The sequence below is a fragment of the Dasypus novemcinctus genome, chromosome 11, assembly GCF_030445035.2.
Source record: "Dasypus novemcinctus isolate mDasNov1 chromosome 11, mDasNov1.1.hap2, whole genome shotgun sequence".
In the NCBI taxonomy this organism is placed as follows: Eukaryota; Metazoa; Chordata; class Mammalia; order Cingulata; family Dasypodidae; genus Dasypus; species Dasypus novemcinctus.
In genome coordinates this window covers 62,956,152-62,981,122 of record NC_080683.1, presented here as the reverse complement: position 1 = coordinate 62,981,122, position 24,971 = coordinate 62,956,152, and the positions used below count along the sequence as shown (strand labels likewise).

The following is a 24,971-nucleotide window of genomic DNA, read 5'->3' as shown; positions in this document are numbered from 1 at the left end:
GTACATCACTTGTTGGGAAAGAAGTTAAAATGACATAAAATGTACTGTTCTATTGGTTGCTTTTCACAAGTTCATAAATCATTATTGGATCTCAGGTACACAAGATTAAATTAATCATATTTTTGATTCATGACCCTTTCATTTCTTTCCCCAAGAACTTATCCACTCATTTCAATATTAGCAGATGAAGATAGTCACTTCCAAGAGTAGTTTTTCAAGGTGACTTGATTTCAGGGTTAAAGTTCACTGTGGGAGAAGCGGACTTGGCTCAGTGGTTAGGGAATCCGTCTACCACATGGGAGGTCTGCAGTTCAAACCCTGGACCTCCTTGACCCATGTGGAGCTGGCCCATGCACAGTGCTGATGCACGCAAGGAGTGCCATGCCACTCAGGGGTGTCCCCTGCGTAGGGGAGCCCCATGCACAAGGAGTATGCCCCATAAGGAGAGCCTCCCAGCGTGAAAGTGCAGCCTGCCCAGGAATGGAGCCACACACGTGGAGAGCTGACATAAGATGACGCAACAAAAAGAAACACAGATTCCCATGCCACTGACAACAACAGAAGCAGACAAAGAAGAACACGCAGCAAATAGACACAGAGAACAGACAACTGGGGTGGGGGAGAGGGGGGAGGGGGAGAGGAGAGAAATAAATAAATCTTTTTTAAAAAAAGTTCACTGTGGTATTTATGCCTAGAGGAAATAACTGCAAAGACATTAACAGAGAAACAATGGAATTTATTGCCTAATACTTTTGGTAATTTTTTGCCTTTCTTTGGGCGTGAATAAGTGATTCAGATTGTTTCCCACCTTCATCTAATCATATGAAACTGGCCTCTTTCAAAGATCATCCAGAACTATTTTTTAGGCAGAGAATTTCCTAACTCATACACAAAATGCTCTCCTCAACCACAATATTCATAGTAAAAATAACCTCCCACAGTCCTCCTCATGATGCATTTTTTCCTGTTGTAATAGTATACATAACTTGGTTCTCCAACAAACTTGGAGGTGTGCCTTGAACAGCAAAGTTCCCACAATAAAGTGTGGCAGAGTTTGGCCTGTGCTCACTCCAGACTACATGACTTACTAGCTACTGGGCAAGGAAGCCTCCTGGGGCTGCATTTTTTCTGCTATAAGATGGGGATAGCACATGCCAGAGGTGGTCGAAGGATGGAATAAGATGGCAGGTTCAAGAGTCTAACACAAAATAAAGCAATGTTAGTTCTCTTCTGTTCCTCTCCCATGAATGTGTGTGCCCATAAGGAAAATGGACCGACCCCTGGATGTGTGTCCTTGATTTGCTTTGAAGTTTGGTTGGGATGCAAATAGTTAAAGGTGATCCCAAGAATCCAAAGCTATCATGCCAGATGGGAAAATGGTGAAGAGAACCAGCAAATGGTAAGAAGGCCAGGGCTTGGGCCTTGGCTCTGCCACATGCTTGTTCCGTGACCTTGGACGAGCCACTTAATATACTGAAGTCAGTTTCTTCTGTTCAGTGGAGTCAGTTATATCTGTCACCTCAGTGTGGTGAGGATTGTGTGAGTCAATGTATGTGAAAATACATTGAATATTGGAAAGCTCAGTTAACCTATCAAAGCTCAGAGCCTCAATTATGCCATTGTAGGACAGACACCGATAAGAGATGTTTGGGCAGTTTCTCATTCCACCAGCCTAGGAAGAGTCCCCTGAGGGGCTGCCTTTGCTTTGAGGCCAGATGTCTAATGTGGTCAGACACAGCACTGCTCCCAAGTTGTCTTTGTATTTGAAGTATCTAGGGGGGGTGGGTGTAGCTCAAGTGGTTGGGCATCTTCTTCCATGTACAAGGTTCTGGGTTCAATTCCCTGCACCTCCTAAAAAAACAAAAGTGACAGTCTTCACTACTTGAAGGACCAGATTCACAGATACTTGCAACAATGCTGAGGGCTTGACATACTAGACTGTCCTCCCCCATTGGGAGTCACCAATTCTCTCAAGAGACACAATTCCCTTTATTTCAGAACATCAGGCCTCCCCAGGATGTGGGTGTACCTTCCCACTCACTGTATGGTGTGTCCACCCAATGATATAACATACTATGACAAGATGAGCACTCACACACTCCCTAGAAGCCTGCCCCTGTGCCAGATGCCGCCCCCCCTTAAGCACCTTCAACAGGTATTCCTTCCTTATAATATTTTCTAAAGAGTTTTCTCAACATTAGAGTTTCAACCACATACCTGACAATCTCCCATGTTCAACTGTTCCCTCCAGCTCTCCCCCCAATTCCTTGGGCTATCTGACCCATCCTTCCAACCCTAACCCCCTTCAAGCCTGCAAAGCCCCACCCAACGGTATCCCTATGCCCCCATCTTATTCCTTCCCTGTACCAACACTTACCTCCACTTTGTCATAGATTTCACCAATCTAGGCTTCAGCTTACAACCTTCCTCTTCCCCTCCACTTTCCTGTAAGCCTATCATCTAGTCTCTAGCTCTCTGAGAAGCTTGGTTTGCTTATTTCATGTCAGAGAGTTCATGTGGTATTTGTTCTTCAATGCCTGGCTTGCTTCACTCAACATAAAGTCCTCAAGATTCAGCCATGTTAACCCATGTGTTTGTACTGTATTCCTTCTTACAGCTGAGTAATATTCCATTGTATGTATATACCACATTTTATTTATCCATTTATCTATCGATGGGCATTTGGATTGATTCCAACTTTTGGCAATAGTGAATAATGCTGCTATGAACATTGGTGCGCATATATTAGTTTGTGTCCTTGTTTTCAGTTCTTCTGGGTATATACCCAGCAATAAGATTGCTGGGTGATATGGCAAATCTATAGCTAGTTTTTTGAGAAACCATCAAACTGTCCTCCAGAATGGCTGGATCCTTCTACATTCCCACCAGCAGTGGATGAATGTTCCTATTCCTCCCCATCCTCTCCATCACTTGTAGTCTTCTGTTTTTTTGATAGCCACCAGTCATTTGGTAGTAAGATGGTTTTGATTTGCGTTTCCCTAATAGCTAGTGATTTCGAGCATCTTTTCATGTGCTTTTTAGCCATTTGTATTTCTTCTTTGGAGAAGCATCTGTTAAAATCTCTTGCCCATTTTTAAAATGGGTTGTTTGTCTTTTTATTTTTGAGATATAGGAATTCTTTATATATGCATGATATTAGTCTCCTATCATATATATGGTTATGAAATATTTTCTCCCATTGGGTAGGCTCTCTTTTCACTTTCTTGACAAACTCCTTTGAGGTGCAAAAGGCTTTAATTGTGAGGAGGTCCCATTTATCTATTTGTTCTTCTGCCACTTGTGCTTTGGGTGTGAAGTTCATGAAGCCATTTCCTATTACAAGGCCCTGTAGATGCTTCCCTACATTGTTTGCCAAGGTCTTTATGGTCTTGACTCTTACATTTAGGTCTTTGATCCATCTTAAGTTGATCTTTGTGTAAGGTGTGAGATGGTAATCCTCTTTCATTGTTTTGCACATGGCTATCCAATTCTCCAGGCACCATTTGTTGAAGAGACCATTCTCTCCCAGTTGAGTGGGCTTGGTGGCCTTGTCAAATATCAGATGACTGTATATATGAGGATCTATATTAGAACTCTCAATTTGGTTCCAATTGGTCAGTGTCTATCCTTGTGCCAATACCATCCCGTTTTCACTACTGTGGCTTTGTAGTATGTTTTGTAGTCAGGTGATTCCTCCAATTTCATTTTTCTCTTTCAATATGTCTTTGGCTATTTAGGGCCTCTTTCCTTTCCAAATAAATTTCATAGTTACTTTTTCTAGTTCATTAAAAAATGCTGTGTTGATTTTTATTGGGATTGCACTGAATCTGTAGATCAGTTGGGATATTTAGTCTTCCTATGTTGCTGCCAGCCGGAAGGGTATCGGGAATGAAGGACAAGAGAGAAGGGATCAGGAGATCTGCAAGTCAATGCCTACAGACAAGTTTATTTCTATTCAGCTACATACTTATAGAGAAAGCTTACATGCTAACAAGTACATGCAGATTTGTTGTTGTTATCTTATCGTTAGAAATAGGGAGAGGATGTTTACCTTCTAACTTTTCAAAGTGACTTTGTTCTTTCTACTGAACTGGCCTGTTGACCTAGTAAATCTTAACCAGAGACATTCCTGTCCTGTTGACCAAGGGAGTGAGTCTCAACAAAGAACATTCTTTTCTTATTCTGTTTCCTAAGTAACATTATGTCTTATTTTCTTCAGCCAACAAGTCTTTACTTCCTTCATTCCTATCCATGAACAGGGAATATTCTTCCATTTCTTTAAGTCTTTTTTTATTTCCTTGAATAGTGTTGTGTAGTTTTCTGTGTATAAGTGTTTTACATCTTTAGTTAAATTTATTCCTAGGTATTTGATTTTTTAATTTACTATTGTAAATGGTATTTATTTCTTGATTTCCTCCTCTGATTGCTCATTTTTGGTGTACAGAAATGCTACTGATTTTGCGCATTGATCTTATAACCTGCGACTTTACTGAACACATATATAAATTCTAGAAGCTTTGTTGTAAACTTCTCAGGGCTTTCTATGTGTAGGATCATGTCATCTGCAAATAGTGAAATTTTGACTTCCTTCTTTCCAGTTTGAATGCCTTTTATATCTGGTTCTTGTCTCAGTGCTCGAGCAAGTTCTTCTAACACAGTGTTAAATAGAAGGAGTGATAGTGAGCATCCTTGTCTTGTTCCTGATCGTAGAGGGAAAGATTTTAGGAATTCACCATTATTAATGATGTTAGCTGTGGGTTTTTCATATATACCTTTTATCATGTTCAGAAAGTTTCAGCAGGGTACCTGGGGGGCAATGGAAGTGTTCCACAAGATCATGCAATGATGGATATAGGACATGTTAAATTATACCAAAAATGTATAAAAGTCTATAGGCTAAAATATAAACCGTAATGTAAAACATAAGGTAACTAAAAATTTAGAAAATTATACAGTCTAAAATATAAACCATAATGTAAACAAAAATGGAACTATGTTTGATAACTATGTTTCAATATCTGTACATCAGCTGCAGCAAATACAACATGAACATGTAAAAAGATCATTGCTGGGGAAGGGGGAAAAAGGGTTTGATGTTGGATGTATGGGAGTTCCCTATATTGTATATGTGACTTTACCATGATCTAAACCTTTTTTGAAGACAAAATTAAAAATTAAAAAAAAAGAAGAGAAAGAATGTAGACACTGAGGAAGAAATGAAAGAAATTGCCTTGCCACTGTACATACAGGGCAATACCTATTACAGTGATGAAAGGCAAAATGTCAGAAACAAAGTTTTATGAATCTTCCAATTTTTCAATACCCCAGTTTATTTTTACCTTATATTAGTTTTTCTAAATTAGTATGTATTCTATTTCTAATCTTTAAACCTACCACTACTATTTCATTTTCTTATTAATTGAATTTGGCAATATATTAGGCTTCATTTTTTTTTTAAAGATTTATTTATTTATTTAATCCCCCCCGCGCCCCCCCCCCCCCCCCCCCAGTTATCTGTTCTCTGTGTCTATTTGCTGCGTCTTGTTTCTTTGTCCGCTTCTGTTGTCATCAGCAGCACGGGAAGTGTGGGCGGCGCCATTCCTGGGCAGGCTGCACTTTCTTTCGTGCTGGGCAGCTCTCCTTACGGGGCGCACTCCTACTCCCCTACTCCCCTACGCGGGGGACACCCCTGCGTGGCTCGGCACTCCTTGCGCGCATCAGCACTGCACATGGGCCAGCTCCACACAGGTCAAGAGGCTCGGGGTTTGAACCGCGGACCTCCCATGTGGTAGACGGACGCCCTAACCACTGGGCCAAGTCCGTTTCCCAGGCTTCATTTTATAAGAAGTTTTGGACCACAGAGGGATTCAACAATGGTAGGGGAGGAATGCTGGTGTGGGGGGTTATTGATGGGGGACACATGGTTGGGAGGGAGTTCTCCAGGACATGTATATAGGGTTCATAAAAATGTTCGGATATATGTTGGGTATTTTAACAGTAGTTACAGTTATAAACGACAACTGAGGGAGTGCTGAGTTCATAGCCAGGGGAGCTCTGCCACATTCCCCAGTGGAACAGCAACAATCCCCAAAGTGGAAGGGCAAAGACCAGTGAAGAAGGATGGCCCAATGATGGGCCCTTGATACTGATGACTATGCTTATGAGCCTGTGTGCCTGAAATTTGAACTAGGCCTAGAGCTGCAGGGTGCCTAAGAGTTACCTCCTGAGAGCCTCCATGTTGCTCAAATGTGGCCACTCTCTAAGCCAAACTCAGCATGTAAACTCATTACCTTCCCCCCACTGTGGGACATGACTCCCAGGATAAGACTCCCCAGCACCAAGGGATTACTACCAATCACTAACTGGTGATGCAACTAGAAAAAGACCTTGAATAAAAGGGGGAAATGGTAAAGACAAATGAGTATATATAGCTAAGAGTCTTCAAAAAAGAGCCAGGAGGTCATCAGAGGGGTAGTGCTTACACATGCCTCAGCAGGATCCCAGAAACAGCCAAAGTAGATACAACCCCAGGTACTGGTGCTCCTGAAGGCTATGGAGACACATAGGTTCTACAATCATGGCAGTTGGCTCTGGAGTTCAGTGCCTTGCCAGTGGGTTCTACTTTGGAATTTATGTTCCCGAGTGTGATGGAGTTGGACTCAGATGTGGACTTTCTACATATGCCTCTTCTGCCACTTTTACTGAATCTGTGGTTGGTGCTGGGGTTGGTGTATGCTCAGGAGACCTGAATCTCTGGACTGTCCATGTGCCATCTGGGCCCTGAGCCTCAGCAGAGTTGCAGCTCCTACTCTGTGGTTTGCTGAACTTGCACAGGTCGGCTAACAAGAAGGTGAAGATGGTCAACCACCACACCAGTGAACTGAGAGTGCCTACAACTCCAAGCAAGAGAATCACATCCATCAACCACGTGGGATCTAAGCCCCATCTCAATATAGAGGTGGAGTGGACATTACCAACCCAGGTCCACAGGATGGAGGAATAAAATATGGATTAGAGTGAACTTACTGGTGTTCTACTATAGAACTACTGTGACTAGTAATGGAGGAAACTATAGCATTGATCGGGAGAAAGTGGCCACGGTAGTTGCTGAGGACAGGGAGAGGGAAGAAGAGATGAGATGTGGGGGCATTTTCAGGACGTGGGGTTGTCCTAAAAGATATTGCAGAGACAGATGTTGGACAATATATATACTGCCATAACTCACTGAATGTACTGGGGGAGAGTGTAAACTACAATGTAAACTATAATCCATGCAGTACAGCAGTGCTCCAAAATGTATTCCCCAAATGCAACGAATATGCCATAGACTGATGAAAGAGATTGTTGATGTGGGAGGAGTGTGGGGGGGTTAGGTGTGAGGTATGTAGGAACCTCTTATATTTTTTAATCTAGCATTTTTTGGGATCTATATACCTTATAAAAAAGACAATTTAATAAAAACAAACAAACAAACAAAAACCATAGCTAGGAATCAACCTGGAGCTTAGCCTCCGTGGTTGCTTTTTTCTCCTTTGTGAATATCAAGATCGCATTTTCCCATCTCTCGTCTTCTGACCTCTCTCCTATTTTCCAAGTTTCTCTGCTGATGTATCCTTAAATTTCTTGTGATGTAATTCATCTGGGTCTGTAGGCCTGCGGTCCATTAAAAACAAGTAGAACTGAGGTTCTTAACATTGACTGAACATTGGAGTCACCTGAGGAAGTTCAAAAACTGTTGAGAGCCGGTCCCTACCCTCAGAGGCTCTGATTTACTTGGTCTGGGGTGTGGCCTGGGATTGTTTGCTGAAGCTCCCCAGGTGATTCTAATGTGCTAATTAGAGTTGAGAATCACTGAGTTAGACATCTCATCTTTTCACTATCCCAGGCAGCTACTAATTCTCTCTAGTCTCCCGTCCCCAGTTTGAAGACTATTCTCTTTGATGGAGAATATCAAAATAACACTGGAGGGAAGCGGCTGTGGCTCAATCAATTGGGCTCCCATCTACCATATGGGAGGCCCTGGGTTCACGTCCCAGGGCCTCCTTGCTAAGGCAGGCTTGCCCGCACACTGTGGAGAGTCGCCTGACCTGAAAGCACCATGGAGAGCCGACTCAGCAAGGTGACGCAACAAAAAAAAGGGAGACAAGCAAAAATACAGAAGATCACGCAGAGAATGGACACAGAGTGCAGACAGCAAGCAAGCCACAAGGGGGGAGGGGAAATAAAATAAATAATACAGACTCAGAAGAACGCACAGTGAATGGACACAGAAAGCAGACAGCACACAAAAAGCCACAAAGGGGTGGGGATATGAAAACAACAACAACATTGGATTCTGTTAGGAGAATTCCAGCCTTATCGTAATCGTCTATTAACATTGTCCCATCTTCTCCAAGTAGTTTCTTTCCCTCTACCTGACTCTCCTGGTTTAGAAAACAACTTAAATTTTTTTTCTGTTTGTTGTCTTCGGCGCTTTTTTCCTTGCTTGCTTTTTAAAAACTTGTGGTAAAATATACATAACATAAAGATCATTTTAACCATTTTTAAAATGTACAAATCAGTGACATTAAGTACACTGACAATGTTTTGTAACTTTCACCACTATACATTTCTAGAACATTTTCATCATCTCAAACAGAATCTCAGTAGCTTTTCAGCAGTAACTCCCCATTTTCCCCTCACCACAGAGCCTGATAACCACTATTCTGCTCTGTGTCTATGAATTCACTTATTTTAAGTATTTCCTATAAATGAAATTGCGACGGCTTGCTCGGTCGGTAGAGGTGGGGTCTGGCTGCGGACGAGGGGTCGGTCCAGCTTGGGACAAGGGGTCGGTCTCACAGGGGTTGCGCGGTTTGGCTGACGGGGTCGCCCGGCGAAGCCGGCGACGAGGGGGTCGCCCAGAGAAGCAGGCGACGAACTGGGGACAAGGGAGGCCAGGCCCTTGTCGGGGGCTCTCAGGACTGGAGGGCGCACGGCAGAAGAACTACCGCGGAGACAAGGTAAACACGCAAGTCCACTTTATTGAGGGAGAGGCAACAGTTTTATAGGGGCTGGGGAAGGCTGATTGGTCGGAGCCACGCCCTGTTCTGATTGGTTGCCGGAGAAAGGTCAGTGGGCGGTACTGGACGGGGGAGGGGTGGTGGTTAGGGATTGGCTGTTGCTGTTGCTGGGGGAAGTGGCAGGGTTTAGTGATTGGTGGCTGCTGTTGCTGGGGTAGAGGGCAGACTTGAGTTTCCCGCCTTGTGCCTGGCTGTTGCTGCGGGGCGGGAAGGAAAAGGCAGACTGGAATTTTCCGCCCTGCGCCTGCGCAGGGAGAAAGAAGAAGAAGGGTGTTGCCTCAAAAGGCATCGTGTGGCGCTATCCGGGAGGAGGGGCGGCCACGGAAGCATGGCCGCCGAGAAGGGGAGACCCGAGGGCACTCTGCACCCATGCCGAGCTCCCTTCAGGGGTGGCGGTGAGTCCGACCAGCCACCCTATTATGGGGGCAGCGGAATTAGGCCTACCGCGGCCGCTCCCCTGCCAGGCCAGCAAACCACACTTCAGCCCGAGGGGTGACCGCATGAAATCATACAATATTTGTGTTTTTGTGTGTGGCTTATTTCACTCAACATGGTGTCTTTGATGTTCAAAAGGTTTTAATTTTGCCTATTTTTTCTTTTGTAGTTCTGCTTTTGGTGTAAAATCCATTTTTTGGCACCTTTCTTGAGTCTGGTCTCAAAATTTTGGCACATTTTGCCTCCTTAGCACATTTCTTACAGGTCCATTAACCTCTTTTATGGATTTGTGCTTCTCTTTCCATATTTTGTACACATGTTTGTAAAAACCGGAGCTCTGTACACTGCTAGGAGTTGGGAATACAGGGAGGTATAAGACAGAATCCCTCCTTTTATTTTTATTTTTTTAAAGATTTATTTATTTATTTAATTCCCCCCTCCCCTGGTTGTCTGTTCTCTGTGTCTATTTGCTGCGTCTTGTTTCTTTGTCCGCCTCTGTTGTCATCAGAGGCATGGGAAGTGTGGGGGGTGCCATTCCTGGGCAGGCTGCACTTTCTTTCGTGCTGGGCGACTCTCCTTAAGGGGCGCACTCCTTGCGAGTGGGGCTCCCCTACGTGGGGGACACCCCTGCATGGCAGGGCACTCATTGCACGCATCAGCACTACGCATGGGCTAGCTCCAGATGGGTCAAGGAGGCTCGGGGTTTGAACCGCAGACCTCCCATGTGGTAGACGGACGCCCTAACCACTGGGCCAAGTCCGTTTCCCAGAATCCCTCCTTTTAAAGCTCACAGTGAGGTGAGTGGGATGGTCAGAAAGCCCCGCTCCACTCAGGCCAGCCTGTGCTCTAGTGCAAAGAAGAAAGCTCTGAATCCAGGGGGAATGAGGAAGTCCAGGAAGTCTTCCCTAAGGGGGTAATATTTGATCTGGGAGCCCACAGAGTTGCTTCGGAAAAAAGGGGTGTGGAGATTGGTCAGAAGGACGTTCCAGACAGATGGGAAAGCAGAAACAAAGGCATGGCATTGCAACTGGCAACCACAAGAAGTGGAGGCTGAGGCTGGGAAGGTGGGCAGGAGCCTTTTTATGGGTCTTATAGACCTCCTTTTTATAGTTTATTTGGAGGGTCAAGAGTTTTAAGAGGGGGTTGGTGTGATGGTTAGATTACAGAAGGATCAGACCAGAGGCAGGGAGGCCTGCTGCCTCCTATTTGAGAAATGATGATACACCAGGCAGTGGGACTGGAGAGGCAAAGATGGGGAGATAGATTTTTTTTTAAAGATTTATTTTATTTATTTATACCCACCCCACCCCCCTGTTGTTTTGTGTTCACTGTGTCCATTTGCTGTGTGCTCGTCTTCTCTTTAGGAAGCACCGAGAACTGAACCTGGGACCTCCTAGGTGGGAGAGAGGTGCTCAGTCGCTTGAGCCACCTCAGCTGCCTGCTTTATTTTGTCTCTCATTGTCTTTCCTTTTTTATCTCCTTGTTGCATCATCTTGTTATGTCAGCTTGCCGTGCCTGCCCATTGGACCAGCTCCCTGTCTTGCTTATCTTCTCCAGGGGGCACCAGGAACCGAACCTGGGGCCTCAATGTGTTAGGCAGGGGCTCAATTGCTTGAGCCACATCTGCTTCCCAGGAGAGAGATTTCGAGAAGGTTCAGCCAGGACTGGCTGACTGACAGGGTGGGCAAGGCCCCAGCTGGCCTATGCAAGGCCTTTGTGTATATTATAATAGAAAATGGTGACCTTATGGGCAGACACTACAAGCAGAGGAGCTGGGGCTGGATTTCAGCCCTCACCTGTCTCTCAGCAGGGCCTTTGTGCAGACTACGAAATGCCCAGCTATTCTCGTGGCCCCAGATGACACTGTTAACAAGAGGGTAGGGTTGAGGATGACATCAGGATGTTTTAGATTATATGTAGGAATTTATTTCCTTGGCTATTACAAATGCCAAGAAAGCAAGATCATTTTCCATAGCCAGTTCTTGATTCCTTGTCAAAATTAAGTTCTCAATCTTCTCAGAGATGACATAATCAGTTAAGTGAGATGTAATTTGCCAGATGCTCTGCTGTTAGCTGAATGAGCCCCAACCCTGCTCTAGCTAACCTCCAAGAGAGCTCTGAGACCTGCACTGGGAAAACGTAGTACACACAGAGATTGACTGGGAACTACAACAAGCAAATAACAATAAACTCCACAGTTGGAACTTTTCTTTCTTTTCAGTAGAAATGAATGGGAATGGGTGGTAAGATGGGTGCTCAGTCCAAAAAGATGTCTCAAATGTCATCCTATCCCTCATAACGTGGGACATGTCTATCCCTTCCCCATAGCTTCCTGAGGTTCATTCAATACACATTCATTGGGCACTAATTTTATACAAGGTCTGTACAAGGTCCCTATGTTAAGGAACAGATCATCTCGGTCCTTCCACATCTAACCAAAATTCCTGGCAGCAGGACTGGCACATAGTAATCCTCAAGCATGTTAGTCATTCCTATTACTTGCTGTGACTAATAGTTCATTTCAAGATTAATAATCACCCCCCTGAATGGCCAATAGCATGGATAGCATGATATAACCTGAGTGTAAAAGTAAGTTACGGTTTTTCTCTCTCTCTCTTAGAATACTGTATAGATACATACAGCATGACAGTGGTTATGTCTGGGTTGTTTTCATCTTCTCCTTTACATTATCAGTCTTTTCTAGGGTAGAATCTGAGCCTCATGAAGTCAAAGGCAGTGTGCTGAGACCAGCTCAGCAATGGGTTTGCACGAAGGGAAGGCAGCACAGAACTGAAGAAATAAAAGGACAGAAAGAAAGACCCAAGAGAGGAAATAAAGATGGGACCAGGGGACTCAACAGCTTCTGGAACTGAGAGCCTCGACCCTAGTTTCCACATCGTATTTATTAGAAATTACAAAGCAGTAGTTATCTATGTTTACTTTCAAGGCTGCTTGTTATTAAAACTGTAGCACCGGCAATGCTAGGGAGCAGGCCGTAACAAAGTTCAAACGTCTCCACATGCAAACAGTTTCATGCTGACCAGACAGTGTTCCGTCTAGTCAAGGCCAATGTTCCTAAGCCCACACTTCTCATCTGCATTATGGAAATATTTCAACTTCAAGCCAGGTTCCCACATTCAAATTCAAGCTATTTTCCCACATCTCCCCCTTTTTTGTTTTTGCAAAGCAGTGAAGGCAAATTTAGAGATTTCTTGCTGCTTCATACCCTAGAGGGTTTGTAGCATACATCTGAGAAGTAAATACATACAAAACAGATAGGAACAGATAATTAATATACCTCCTAGAAGACCCTCTCCCCATCTCTTAATCCATATCATAGGTTTCAGGGACCTTAATCCACCCACAATTCCTGCCATAGTTTGTGAGGCAGGAAGCAATTGCAAATGAGCATGTTGAATGCTTTTTATTTGGGCTTGTAATTGAGAAATATCTAAGCTTAAATTGTTTTTATGACCATGCAAATGACATTTGTCTGATTTCTAAGGAATATCACTGCTATTATATACATAGGGGGTCACACAACAACTAGATATATTCTAATCACTTTGTAGGCGTCACATATTTACAGTTTGTAATTCTTCTACCAAGCTCAAAACTGCATTTTATACATAATCTATAACTGCAGTAGATTATACAACAACAAACAATAAGACTTCCAACTAGCAGACATTTAATGAATAGATTTTCATTTCTCATGGGCTTAAAATTCTCAACTAGCAAGGCTATATAGACAGTGTTCTGTCTAGTCAAGGCCAATGTTCCTAAGCCCACACTTCTCATCTGCATTACGGAAATATAGGCCAGTACTCAATCAAAAATGACCTCATTTCCCCCAGTTTGTATAATTTGAGACATAGGCAGTGACGAATTATTGTTACTCCCCCATTTTGGGCTGTGGGGCACCTGGAACTTTAACTCATGATTTCAATGCCTTCGTTGGTCTCACTGTTAGCATCTGTATTGGACCTGGGGCCACAACTCAGTGTTGAATTTAAACTTAGTCCATTGTTGTGATGATTCTTTTTCTAGTTAGAAAATAGTAGGTGTCTTGTTATAAGAGTCCCGATGCAGTGTCTGCAGCAGTGAAAGCCTACCTCATCCCTCCCAAGAGCAGGAGGCGTCCGATGTCACAGTCATTGAAGTGAGCATGATGGACGCTCATGGGTGAAGTCCATGAGCTATTGGCAAGTAACAGGCAGCCAGAACTGCTGGGCTAGGCACCACAAGGTCTGGTACTCGTGATGATCACCTTTCCGGTGGAGCCACTCTGCTTCTTCTCAGGTCCCCATGGTATGGCTCTGGATCTTCATGAAGGCATCTGCCTCAACAGTCCTAAGAGAGATGTTAGAGGAGTGGGCAGGGACATGATAGACAGTTATCTGTCGCTACTGGCAGGCATCCCAGATGTTCTCCCACAGATTTCTTCCTCATAGAGGGTGATTTACAACAGTCCATCGTTTCTGTTTTGTTTTAGTATTTGCAATCCACCCCTGCGGTCACCCCTCGGGCTGAAGTGTGGTTTGCTGGCCTGGCGAGGGGAGCGGCCGCGGTAGGCCTAATTCCGCTGCCCCCATAATAGGGTGGTTGGTCGGGCCCACCGCCACCCCTGAAGGAAGCTCGGCATGGGCACAGAGTGCCCTCGGGTCTCCCCTTCTCGGCAGCCATGCTTCCGCGGCCGCCCCTCCTCCCGGATAGCGCCACACGATGCCTTGTGGGGTGGCACCCTTCTTCTTCCTTCTCCCTGCGCAGGCGCAGGGCGGAAAATTCCAGTCTGCCCTTTTCCCTTCCCCCGACAGCAGCAACAGCCAGGCGTGGGCGGGAAACTCAAGTCTGCCCTCCACCCCAGCAACAGCAGCCACCAATCCCTAAACCCTGCCACTTCCCCCAGCAACAGCGACAGCCAATCCCTAACCACCACCCCTCCCCCGTCCAGCACCGCCCACTGACCTTTCTCCTGCAACCAATCAGAACAGGGCGTGGCTCTGACCAATCAGCCTTCCCCAGCCCCTATAAAACTGTTGCCTCTCCCTCAATAAAGTGGACTTGCGTGTTTACCTTGTCTCCGCGGTAGTTCTTCTGCCGTGCGCCCTCCAGTCCTGAGAGCCCCAAGGGCCTGGCCTCCCTTGTCCCCAGTTCGTCGCCTGCTTCTCCGGGCGACCCCGTCAGCTGAACCGCGCAACCCCTGTGAGACCGACCCCTCGTCTGCTGCCGGACCGACCCCTCGTCCCAAGCGGGACCGATCCCTCGTCCCAAGCGGGACCGACCCCTCGTCCGCAGCCAGACCCCACCTCTACCGACCGAGCAAGCCGTCGCACACCCCTAGACAGGGATGGCAGTCTTCAGAGTGACCAGACACTATCGGGTTAAGCCTTTCACTTTCAGCAGGGTTTCTTATATTGCACACAATTGCTTTTTTATATTGTACTTTTAGCCCCTTCCCAGAATTGTGACTAAAATCCAAGAGGTACTTGTTTAGAATGCTGCCTTTGCCACAAACCCCACCCAAAGCCAATATTGATGCTGACCATATCCAATTCACAGGCTAAGTCATTGTCCACCTTCTCCCTCTTTTTTTTATTTTTTAAAGCAGCCTGCTGGAGGTCCTCCTACTCCCAAGAAGGACCTTTCCCAATTAACACGTACAATGGTTTTAATATTTGAGCTAAGTGAGGGATGAAAGATTTTTAGTATTCCAACAATATTACAAACTACATTAACATGAGAAAACATTGTACTTTATCAATTACACAGAGGTTATAGTTTTGTCTTACCCAAGCAAATAACATTTAAGAATTTGATAGAGCAGCAAGGACCTTGCAGCCTGTCCCAACTGTTTGCCTATTTTAACTCTTAAGGTACTATTGTCTCTGATGTTTCTTTTAATTCTGAAAACAGGATTACTGGTTAAGGTAATGTCATCAGTAGGGTTGCAGCCACAAATGTCTTCTATGCAGCCAGATTCTTTGCCAACAGGCCAAGGAAGAAGATTGGGTTATGCACACAGCCTTGGGGAGGCACTGCCAAAGGCCATAAGGCCATTGTTTACATTTCTATAGGTAGGAGAATGCCGGCTGGCTTGACTTGCCTAAGGAAATACTAAAGAAAGTCTTAGCAAGTTTTAAAACAAAGTGATAGTGACACAGTTGGATATTAATTTCTTGCAACAAACTAGCAATATTTGGGACTGCTGCATATAGCAGTGGTGTTACTTTAATTTACGGTTAGAGGTTGTTTCTGTGACACATACTATTAAATAATTACAACCATGATTAACAACATTGTATTTTTGTCTAATATTACGCTGAAACATTGGTAAATTTCCAGGAAGTTTATACACTCTTTAAGTATTCATAAGAACTTTTCATTCATACAGCTTTTTTTTTTTAAGATTTATTTATTTCTCTTCCCTTTTCCCACCAACCCCCCCCCCATTGTCTGCTCTCTGTGTCCATTCGCTGTGTGTTCTTTTTTGTCTGCTTCTGTTGTTGTCAGCGGCACGAGAATCTGTGTTTCTTTTTGTTTCATCATCTTGTTGTGTCAGCTATCCGTGTGTGCGGCACCATTCCTGGGCAGGCTGCACTTTCTTTCACGCGGGGCGGCTCTCCTTACAGGGCACATTCCTTGTGTGTGGGGCTCCCCTGCAACTTTAATTAGCAGAGGGTTAAATAATCCATTTAATTTTATAACACTTTAAAACACTTTCCATTCAACTTACAACATATTAAAGGAACTTAACTATTTTATTACTTTAAATTTTTTTAGGTAAAAGAACAAATTCTTTGCAATAGTTTGAAATAAAAGATACTTTTCAGGATCTGACTTTGAGAAAGCAGGTTTGAACATTATGTTCCTTTAAAAGTGATGAGACTTGCTTCTTAAAAAACCAAGGAAATGATAAGGTTAAACTACAAGAATCTATTCTGATAAAACAGACCTTTTTTTGTATACTGATTATTCAGAAGAAAAACTCTTTATAAACTTTTACTAAAACAGACCAATGACTTGAGAAACTTTGAGAAAGAACTAAATTTTAACTTTGCATCAATATACTATTCGATACTAAAGCTTTTAAAACTATATAGATAGACCCATCAAATCTTACTCAACTTTAACCATAAAAATTCCTTTTCCATGTACCTTCTGCACTTTCAGTATTCATTCAGGCTTTGTCCCACAGTTTATTCTTTCTAATAACCAATCATTTTATCTTAGGACAAAATTATTTTGTTTCTTTAATAATAAAAACACATTCTATATACATCCTACATACATGAGTTACCAAAATGATTTTGGAACCTGTCTCCAAGCAAACTTCTTACAACATACAATTACCATTAACACTAAACAAACTTTTAAAAATAATGATTTGGTTTGGTTATATGCAAAAATAACTTTATTTTAAATACCTAGTAGCATGCAATACTAGAAACAGTCTTTAAAAACAAGTTTAAAAACAAGGGGAGGCTGGCTGCCAACAAGTTTTCCTCTTATAAAATTACTTTTTGTTGTTATTATCAATTCAGTTTCTGTTTAATAATGACTTCTTGGAATTAGCCATGTAAACACTTTAATTCAAACAATGCTTCCATAAACTTCTTATAAGTATTTATAACCATATAGACTATAATTATATTATTTTAAGACAAATTTCACCTTCACAGACAACATTCCCTTATTTAATGTTACCATAATACTTTCTACAACTTGCCATATGCATTCAAGTCCTGTCCTGCATATGTTCATCCTGATTTTATGAAAACCAGCCATCTTATTTTAGGACAAAACACACTTTTTTTGAACAGCTTATTAAATTTCAGTCAGCACTCCCACAAACTTTTTACCTTCTTTAATATTTATTTAAGTTTCACATCCTTCATTTTACCCTGTGAAGAAAAATAAACTATTCATTTCAATTTAGGCAAGAACTATTCTTTATGAAGACTTATAGTAATTTTGTTAATCAAGACTTATAATTTTTATCATTGTAGAGATCTTATTAACATTTAAACTTATGTATTAATATAAGTGCTTATTTAATTTTTTGGCCATCTGAATAGAACTCTTTTAGAAATTTTTATTTATTAATTTATATTACCATCTGGAGGTATCAAAATATACACTAACATTGAACAAACAGACAAACACAAAAGCAATTACAATACACCAACAGAAACATAAAGTTTACAACTTGACTCACAATTCTTACTTTTTTGCTATAGCTGTTTTTAAAGCACTCCATCATTTCACATCTTAGATTTTACTGCTTTTAAGATTTCTTCTAGAATCCATGTTGCCTGTAACATGCAAGCTTGTTCTTGGAAACACTTTTATTAGTAATCAGCAACCAGTTATTCTAACTAGAATAACTTGAGCAGCATAAATGCAGCTAAGCTCTTATTTAGCAGTTTAGACAGACAGTTAACACACATTTTTTGGATTTCTACTCTTTAAGACTACACTAAAAATGTTCAGGAGTAAGCTATTGATTCAAAACCGAAAATTCCTTTTAACAACTTGATAAAAATTTTGTACTAATTTTATTAATTTGGTTAAATAGGCCCAATCAGAAGCAGCATGGAAACAAAACAGAACACTAAAGTTGCCATGTTTTCCTCATCTTCCAGAGGTTTAATTCTACTACCCCCCACTAGCCCACAGCCACATTATCATGTAGGCAGCATAAGGGGGGTTTGCACAGTTGCTGCCAGAATATTTTCCTTATCTTAGTTAACACTTTAACAGAGAGTTTTCTTACAAGCATGAATTTACTAATAAGGGGCTTATTTTAGCACTTTTGCCTGTACAGTACATTGTATTTGTGACTTATCCTCTCCTTGTACAAGTTGTTCAACTTGATTTCCCTCTGTTCTGGCCTTCAAGATGCCCTGTTGTAAAGCTGACAAGTTTGGCTGAGCTTCTCCGGGTATGAGAGAGGGAGGAGGTGGCAGCAGAGGGGAAAGTGACTTTCTTTTTTTTTTTTAAAGATTTATTTATTTATTTTATTTCTCTCCCCTTCCCCCCCCCCCCCCAGTTGTCTGTTCTCTGTGTCTATCTGCTTGCATGTTCTTCTTTGTCTGCTTCTGTTGTTGTCAGCGGCAAGGGAATCTGTGTTTCTTTTTGTTGCATCATCTTGTTGTATCAGCTCACTGTGTGAGTGGCGCCATTCCTGGGCAGGCTGCACTTTCTTTCGCGCTGGGTGGCTCTCCTTATGGGGCATGCTCCTTGCACGTGGGGCTCCCCTATGTGGGGGACACCCCTGCGTGGCACGGCACTCCTTGCGCGCATCAGCACTGCACATAGGCCAGCTCCACACGGGTCAAGGAGGTCTGGGGTTTGAACCGCGGACCTCCCATGTGGTAGACGGACACCCTATCCACTGGGCCAAGTCCACTTCCCGAAAGTGACTTCTAAAGTCAATTAATGAAGGAGCTGAAGGCAAAACAACTTTAGATTTAGTATCAAAACAGATTTAATAATAGTCCAAGTGGACCAAATAGTAAGAGGGAGCAAAACACCTTGTACCTGTAATTTTTAAACTCTTTTTTTCTACTCTTTCCTAATCTCCCAATTCTAAACTTCCCACTGCTGGCAACAATGAGCAATATTTTTCTATAATCTATAAGAATTCTGAAATATGAGACTCACTGGCCTCGGCTCCTCTTACCTTGAGGAATTGTTTTAGGAGACAGACATACAGGTGAACTGTTTCTGTTTCCCATGGTAACCCTGCTAAAGTACCCAAGAATGTCCTTGCTCACCAAGCACCTGGAAGGCCTTCGAAACCACTCAGGGCTCTGCGTCGTGATAACACCTTTAGTTTCATTTGAAGCGATTCTTCTTCCCCTCGAGTCCCTGTTCAGGCTCCAGTTGCTGAGACCAGCTCAGCAATAGGTTTGCACGAAGGGAAGGCGGCACAGAACTGAAGAAATAAAAGGAAAGAAAGACACAAGAGAGAAAATACAGATGGGACCAGGGGACTCAACAGCTTCTGGAACTGAGAGCCTCGGCCCTAGTTTCCACATCGTATTTATTAGAAATTACAAAGCAGTAGTTATCTATGTTTACTTTCAAGGCTGCTTGTTATTAAAACTGTAGCACCGGCAATGCTAGGGAGCAGGCCGTAACAAAGTTCAAACGTCTCCACATGCAAACAGTTTTCATGCTGACCAGACAGCTTTCTGTCTAGTTAAGGCCAGGGTTCCTAACCCACACTTCTTATCTGCATTACGGAAACATTTCAACTTCAAGCCAGGTTCCCACATTCAAATTCAAGCTATTTTCCCGCAGCAGTGGCATCTCAAAATTTGACAATCATCCCTTTAGTCTGTCCAGTTCTCTTTCAGACTGGCTCAAGGTCAAACTTGTTTCCCATTCCTTCCCCCTCTTGTGGTCCCTCCTGCTTCCTTTCTCAGGTGTCCTTTAATGAGGCCGATTCCTTCCTTCACTGAACTCGCACGTGTTGGGAGTGGCTCTGCCCGGTGGCCTGTGGCCTCCTCCTGGCCTTGCCAACCAGGGTCTCTGATGGCCTGCCAACCCCAGAGGAGCCTCCTTTGCTCTTAGCTCTTTCCCACTTCTGTGACCCAGTCCTGCAGAGCCCACTCCTGCCTCTCTCTCACTCGCCTGGACATGATCCCTACACATCTGTCAAGTCCTGGCAGAAAATAAAATTGCACTCAAAAGGGCTTAACTAATAATGGTCATTGAATAAATGACCACAGAGCTGTAGGCAGGACTTGGGGAACAATCCAGCATGCTAATGCCCCCAAGGACAAAGAGCAGCCAAAAGCCATGGCTACTCTTAAGTCTGAAGGGCAGTAGTATTACTGGAGCCTGTGTAAAGCTGGATTATGGCAGAGGGGCAACCCAGTGAGAGCTGTGTTCACAGAGCAACACAGCCACTGCCAGCACCTGGCACTGAAGCAGGGAGCGGAGAGGAATTAAATACCCCGGCCCCTCTCTCCTCCTGCTCTCTCATCTCCTGCCAGTGCTTCCCATTTGGCCAAAACCAGAAGCCAAGTGAAGCCCAAGTGATACTGTCCACGAGGCAATGTGCTACTCTGCATATTAAGAGTCTACCTTGGATCCAAGTTAAAATGCACACATCCTCCAGAACCCTCTTACAGAGTGGTGGCAATCTCAGGCATTTTAGGTCAGACCTCTTCAAATCAGCCCTCACAAGTAATTAATCCCTACTCCTCTGGGTACTTGCAAATGTTCATCAAAAAGCTAAACTGGCATATTGAAGTTTCACAGGTTTTTATTTCCTTTCTTATTTCGTTCTGGTTTGATTTGAAGTAAATCTGCAGGGTGAGGGTACTTGGTTGATCTGAGTACCTAGACTGTCTCTGGAATGTCTTGTTTTTTTTTTATTTTCATGGTAGGCCTCAAAGACAGAGGCAAGAAGCTGGCGAGATCCCCACAAGCTGGGCAAGTATGGCCATAAACGCACCCCACCCTGAAAGACGCTTCTTCCCGGCACCTCTGCAGCGACGGGCAGTGACTTGCAGGAGCCCCACCCCATATTGCTAAGGAGTAGGAAGCAGAGGGTGGGAGACAGAAGGAAGGAGGCGCCTCAAAGGGAAGGGAGGAGAGGCTCCTGGAAGAAGCGGGTGAGAGGGCGGGTGTCGGCAGCCACGGCCTGGCCTTCTCGTCTTGAAGACCCTCCACCTGCTCCCTTCTGTCCCAAGCAGGGTGGCTGCCTCCTGACTCACCAGTTCTGCTGCTTTCCCTGAACCACTTTTTCTTTTTTCTTTTCTTTTCTTTTCTTTTCCTTTTTTCTTTTTAATATTTAATATGGTTTTTTTCTCTCTATTTTTTTTAATGTTACATTCAAAAAATAAAAGAGGTCTCCATATGCCCCCCACCCCCCTCACCCCACTCCTCCCACATCAACAACCTCTTTTATCATCATGGCACATTCATTGCATTTGGTGAATACATTTTGGAGCACTGCTGCACCACATGGATAATGGTTTACATTGTAGTTTACACACTCCTCTAGTCTGCCCCGTGGGCCATGGCAGGACATACAATGTCCAGCATCTGTCCCTGCAGCACCACCCAGGACAACTCCAAGTCCTGAAAATGCCCCCACATCACATCTCTTCTTCCCTCTCCCTACCCTCAGCAGCTACTGTGGCCACTTTTGCCACATCAATATTACCATTTCTTCCATTACTAATCACAATAGTTCCATAGTAGAATATCAGTAAGCCCACTCTAATCCATACTCTATTCCTTCACCCTGTGGACCCTGGGATGGTTATGTCTACTCCACCTCTTTATCAAGAGAGAGCTTAGATTCCACATGGATGATGGATGCAATTCTCCTACTTGCAGTTGTAGGCACTCTTGTCTCCCCGGTGCCATGGTTGACCTTCCTCACCTCCCTGTTCACTGGAACCACTTCCTTTTCTACCGGTAGTTATTTCCTCATTTCCTCCATGGGGGCTCATTCCAGCCTTGTGCCACTTCATAGCCCAAAAAGTGCCTCCACACACAATGTCTTATTTCATCCTCACACTCCCTGTCAGGTTATGGGACTTTATCAGATGAAGAAAGTGAGTCTCAGGGAAAGGAGTTACCTACCAGCAGGAAGCAGGCAGGCAGAATTGAGGTCAGGGTCCTGACTTTGTCTCCCAGCCACACTTTCGCCCCTGCAATGCTGAAAGATTTCTTCAGGAAAGAAGATGGTGAAAGATTTAAAGGCAGACTGAACTAGTTGTAGTGAGGAAAATGTGTGTACTAGGGATAAAATGCATCAGGCTGTGGTTCTTAAAGTGTCAGACCAGACTGGCAGCCTTAGTTGCATCTGGGAACTTGTTAGAAATGCAAATTCTGAATCAGAAACTGCATTGGGTGGTGGGTAGGGGTTCAGGGATCTGGGTTTTAACAAGCTTCACCTAGACTAGAACTTGGACCTGAAAAGTATGTGTGTGCATGGTGGTGAGGAGGTAGGGGGATCCCACTGACCCCGGAGAGAACACAAACTTGATGCTGGCATAAGGAGGACCAGGAAGGAAGTTAATTATCTATGTGGTGGAATGCTATGCTAGCATGAAAAGGACTAAGGTAGCTCAGGATGCCTTATATGGGGGAAAAATCCAATGTATATAAAGTAAAAAAAAAAAAGCAAGATGTAGAAGAGTTAACATAATTTGTTAACTCTGTATTTACATGAATATATATGAAACTCTGGGTGAACAGACAAGAAACTAATAAGAAAGGGACATGTAGGAGGAATGGAGTGGATAGGAGCAGAGATGGGGGCTGACTTTTCACTGCATTTCCTTTTATTTTCATTCTTTTTTTAATTAGAAAAGTTTAGTAGGTTTACAGAAAAGTCTTGTGTAAATACAAAGTTCCCATAGACTACTTTATTATTAACATACTGTGTTACTGTGGTACGTTTGTTACAATTCATGAAAGAATATTTTTATAATTGTACTATTAACTACAGTCCATTGTTAACAATAGAGTTCATTGTTTGTGTTGTACAGTCCTATCCTGTTTTATAAAAATGGTTTAACCTGTGAATATATTGCCTATTTATAATAAAAATGACCCTAGCTTCAACTCAGAAACAGCAGCACAGGAGTTGCCTCCCCTGGAGACAGGTTAGCTGGCATTCAACAGGAAGGCAAGTCAGTCCTGGCTCCACAGCGTGGGCCACCAGAGACCCAGGGCGCCAGGCTCAGCCCACACCCACCAGCTCTCCCCTCCAGCTGAACCCCTTCAAAAAGGGCTGAGACCCTTTGGGGGAATTTGCACTTATTAGTAGGGGTCGGGGTCAACAGTTATCAGCCTTGACTACACATTAAAATCATCTGGGAAGCTGTTAAAATACCAATTTCCAGGTCCTTGATGATCCAGTCAGAATCTTTGGAGCAGTGCTTATGCATCGATATACTAAAATTCCTCCAGTGATTTTAATGGTGGCCATGGTTGAGAACTTTCTGGGTCAGTTCATAATCAGAAAGGTAGAGAAAGGAAAAAGGGATACCCAGTAGCTGAAAAGAAGAAGGAACACACCCCATCAAACCTGTCAAGATCAAGCCTGAATACAAATGTATTTTTAAAAATCTGGCTTGGTTAGAATATGCAATCAATCTGTGTTGTTTTTTCCCCCCCCCAGCAGCCCAATTCTAAAACGAAGCCATGACATAACCAAATCACCACTGACAAAATCTGAGCAGCTTCTGAGGATAGATGACCATGATTTCAGCATGAGACCTGGCTTTGGAGGTATGAGACTTGCTCTCTTGAAGGTTGTCCTCTTTACTTAGGTCCTTCTCTCTGTCTGTGGGCAGGAAGTCAAGAGAAGAGACCATACAGATTTGCACTAAACCACAGCATCTTCAGAGCATCTGCACTACCCTGCCCTTAACTCTGCTCATGCACTCTCAGGAGGCACCTGCTGATTGGTGGCCAGTCTGGACTGGTGCAAGCTGACCATGGGCCACTGTGCCTGACAAGGATGGCTCAGGATTGGTGAGGCTGGCAGCTGACTGATGGAAAGGCAAAGGGAAGATGGGGCAGCTGCAGCCAAAGCTGAGTCCTGAAAATGCTCTGAAAAAAATGCCCACCAATAGAGGACCACGGGGCAACCACGTGGTGGAATGCAATGCTAGCGTGAAAAGGACTAAGGTAGCGTAGGATGCCTTATATGGGGAAAAAAATCCAATGTATATAAAGTAAAAAAAAAAAAAAAAAAAGCAAGATGTAGAAGAGTTAACATAATTTGTTGACTCTGTATTTACATGAACATACATGAAACTCTGGGTGAACAGACGAGAGTTTCAGAGCAGATTATGCTCTGAAAAAAAATAACCTGGGACTAAATTTGTTCTGATCTGGGAGCTGGCAGGGCTCACCCTTTTACCTATGTCTTCATCATACCTTTAGATGAGCACGTGTTACCAAAGAATCTCATCATTTCAGAGTCACCTGAATGATTCAGACAAATTTTTTCAAGACTTTGCTGGCATTTTCCAGGAAGCAGTCTGTGATTCCACCTTTCTTTTCTAGTTGACTTAAGGTTGGCATGTGGAAACCCCAAAACCTTCAAATCTGGCACGACCCCAAGGTTCCAGGGAAAATGCTGCCCTTCCCTATCTCTTCCATAGTAAAAGTTTAAGCCAAAGAATAAATGCTCTTGTCATGCTCTGTCCCCAGGTCGGGCCATTCCTGTTGGCGTGGATGTGCAGGTAGAGAGCTTGGATAGCATCTCAGAGGTTGACATGGTGAGTGCTTCTCTGACCAGGGCTGCACGCAGGGATACCTACTGGGCCTGTGTTGACCCAAGGCTGCCCTATACACCTGGAGTCACTCTGTCTCAGGAGTCCCCAGGGAGGTGGGAATTTCCACACTCATTTGTAGATGGCTCAGGATGGTTAAGACACTGGCCAACAGCCACCCAATTAGTATGGAACAGAGTTATATGACAAACTTGGT

The 24,971-nt window shown here is 43.7% G+C and overlaps 1 protein-coding gene across 1 annotated transcript in view; it reads left to right on the top strand.

The window, feature by feature from the left end:
- GABRR1 (gamma-aminobutyric acid type A receptor subunit rho1) overlaps positions 1 to 24,971 on the top strand; it is a 48,574-nt gene that overhangs the window by 5,407 nt on the left and 18,196 nt on the right. The window contains exons 2-3 of the mRNA XM_023587660.3: positions 23,653 to 23,762; positions 24,693 to 24,760. Coding sequence (XP_023443428.2) covers positions 23,653 to 23,762; positions 24,693 to 24,760 — 178 coding nt within the window. The remainder of the gene's footprint in view (positions 1 to 23,652; positions 23,763 to 24,692; positions 24,761 to 24,971) is intronic.